At 37.8% G+C, this 1,989-nt stretch overlaps 1 protein-coding gene across 1 annotated transcript; it reads right to left on the bottom strand.

The window, feature by feature from the left end:
* Positions 1-1,009: 1,009 nt before the first annotated feature.
* HELRODRAFT_79010 (hypothetical protein) lies at positions 1,010-1,815 on the bottom strand (the record flags this gene model as incomplete). The annotated part of the gene is made up of 3 exons (XM_009018900.1): positions 1,010-1,183; positions 1,344-1,455; positions 1,715-1,815. The coding sequence occupies 3 exons, from the start codon at positions 1,813-1,815 to the stop codon at positions 1,010-1,012; spliced, it is 387 nt and encodes a 128-aa protein (XP_009017148.1).
* Between the last annotated feature and the right edge of the window lie 174 nt (positions 1,816-1,989).

Here is a 1,989-nt window from a genome sequence, read left to right as displayed (position 1 = left end):
TAACGAACAATCCATCAGCTTAATTCACTACATCAGGGCCACACCCCCAAGAATCGAACTATAGTACGAACGAATTACGAATTCAGAAACACACAATGTTAACTATTCGGTCGTTTCAAGATAATATTTTTATCGTTAAATCTTTCTGAAAATGAACAGGTTGGCTAACGAATTAAAAAAGTCAGCGGATGTGTTGTTGTCACTCGTTCATTCATTCATTCATTCATTCATTCATTCATTCATTCATTCATTCATTCATTCCAAAATTCATCATCCATACATTCCTTTATAATAATCCAATCGAAAATCAACAAGCCGACAAATAAATTAACAAAATTCAACAGTGTCAAAAAATGTTTTCAAAACAAAATGCAACCCACACACACGAACACGCACACACGCGCATAAACATAAATACATAGATACACACACGCACGCACACGCACACACACACACATCATGAATGCCTCAATTTAACATTAGTAGCTATAGTAGAGGAGGTCTTTTCTTTTGAAGATGTTGACGTTGTCTTTTGTGTGTTGGTGTACTTCTTGGAATCAGTCCTGTAAAAGGTTTTATAATTGATCGGTTGATTGATTTGTTGGCTGACTGATTGATTGATTGAATAATTAATTAATTAATTTAATTGGTTAGTTGTCTGAACCAGTGATTGATTAGCTAATTGTTTGGTTGGTTAGTTAGTAGATTGTTTGCTTGTTTGTCTGCTAAGTTGATTCGTTGAATGATTAGTTGATTGTCTGGTTGATTGATTGATAATCTAGCAATTGATTCATTAACTGATTAGCAATAAAATTAATAAATTAAAAAAGATATAATATCAAAATATCATTGACAATAAACAGCCAACCTACCAACCAACCAACCAACCAACCAACCAACCAACCAACCAACCAACCAACCAACCAACCAACCAACCAACCAACCAACCAACCAACCAACCAACCGACCGACTAAACCAACCAACTAATCAACCAACCGACCGACCGACCTACCAACCAACCAACCAACCAACCAACCAACCAACCGACCGACCGACCGACCAACCAACCAACCTGCTCATCCTGACTTTATCCCTACATCCTTTTCCGCCTTCCCAGTGGGAAGTGAACTTGTTCGTAATGTTACTACCGCATCTTAAACACGGATTGTTGGGGCTGTAGGCCTGATCGTGACAAAGAAAGTAACAGTGACGATAGTAATAATGGTGATTATGACAATGATGATGACTATTGTAGGATCAAAGACCAATGAAATTACTCTATCGAATGACTGACAGCCAATCAGAGGGTCTTACCAAACGACAATAACCAATCAGCAGTTACCTGTTCGTAAGCACAGAAGCCACAGATCATCCTATTGGCTAGTTTCATCTCATGTGACTCGTTCTCCTCATGGCAGTGGTCACATGGGTAGGCCTTCCCACAGCACGGAAATCTGAGTGTGCGTACGTGTGTGTGTGTGTGTGTGTGTACGTGTGTTCGTGTGTGTGTAAGTATCATGTAATATTTGATATATTATATATGACATGATATAGGTTATATATATATATTACGTAAATATATCTGCATCATATTGTTTGTACTAATTCACATTTGTTTCAAATTGTAATGAATGAACGAAAGAATAGATGAATGAATGAATAAATGAATGAATAAATGAATGAATAAATGAACGAATGAACGAACGAACGCACCTAAACCAACGAAAACTTTTCCTGAAATGTCTACAAGTTCCGAAAGCAGGCAATGGCTTTCCATCCTGAATGGCCGGGTCTTTAACTGCTTTCACTCGCATATTATCGCTCGTCGTCGTCTTGATTTTCGTTGATGTTGTTGTTGAGATTGTTGTTGGGTCTGTGATGATGTGGCGATGATAATGATGCGGCAATAATGGTAATGATGATGATGTGGTGATGATGTGGTGATGATGACGATGTGGCAATAATGACGATATGATAATGATGATGAT

This window comes from Helobdella robusta, assembly GCF_000326865.2.
Source record: "Helobdella robusta unplaced genomic scaffold HELROscaffold_23, whole genome shotgun sequence".
NCBI lineage: Eukaryota > Metazoa > Annelida > Clitellata > Rhynchobdellida > Glossiphoniidae > Helobdella > Helobdella robusta.
This window is presented reverse-complemented; position numbering and strand designations above follow the sequence as displayed.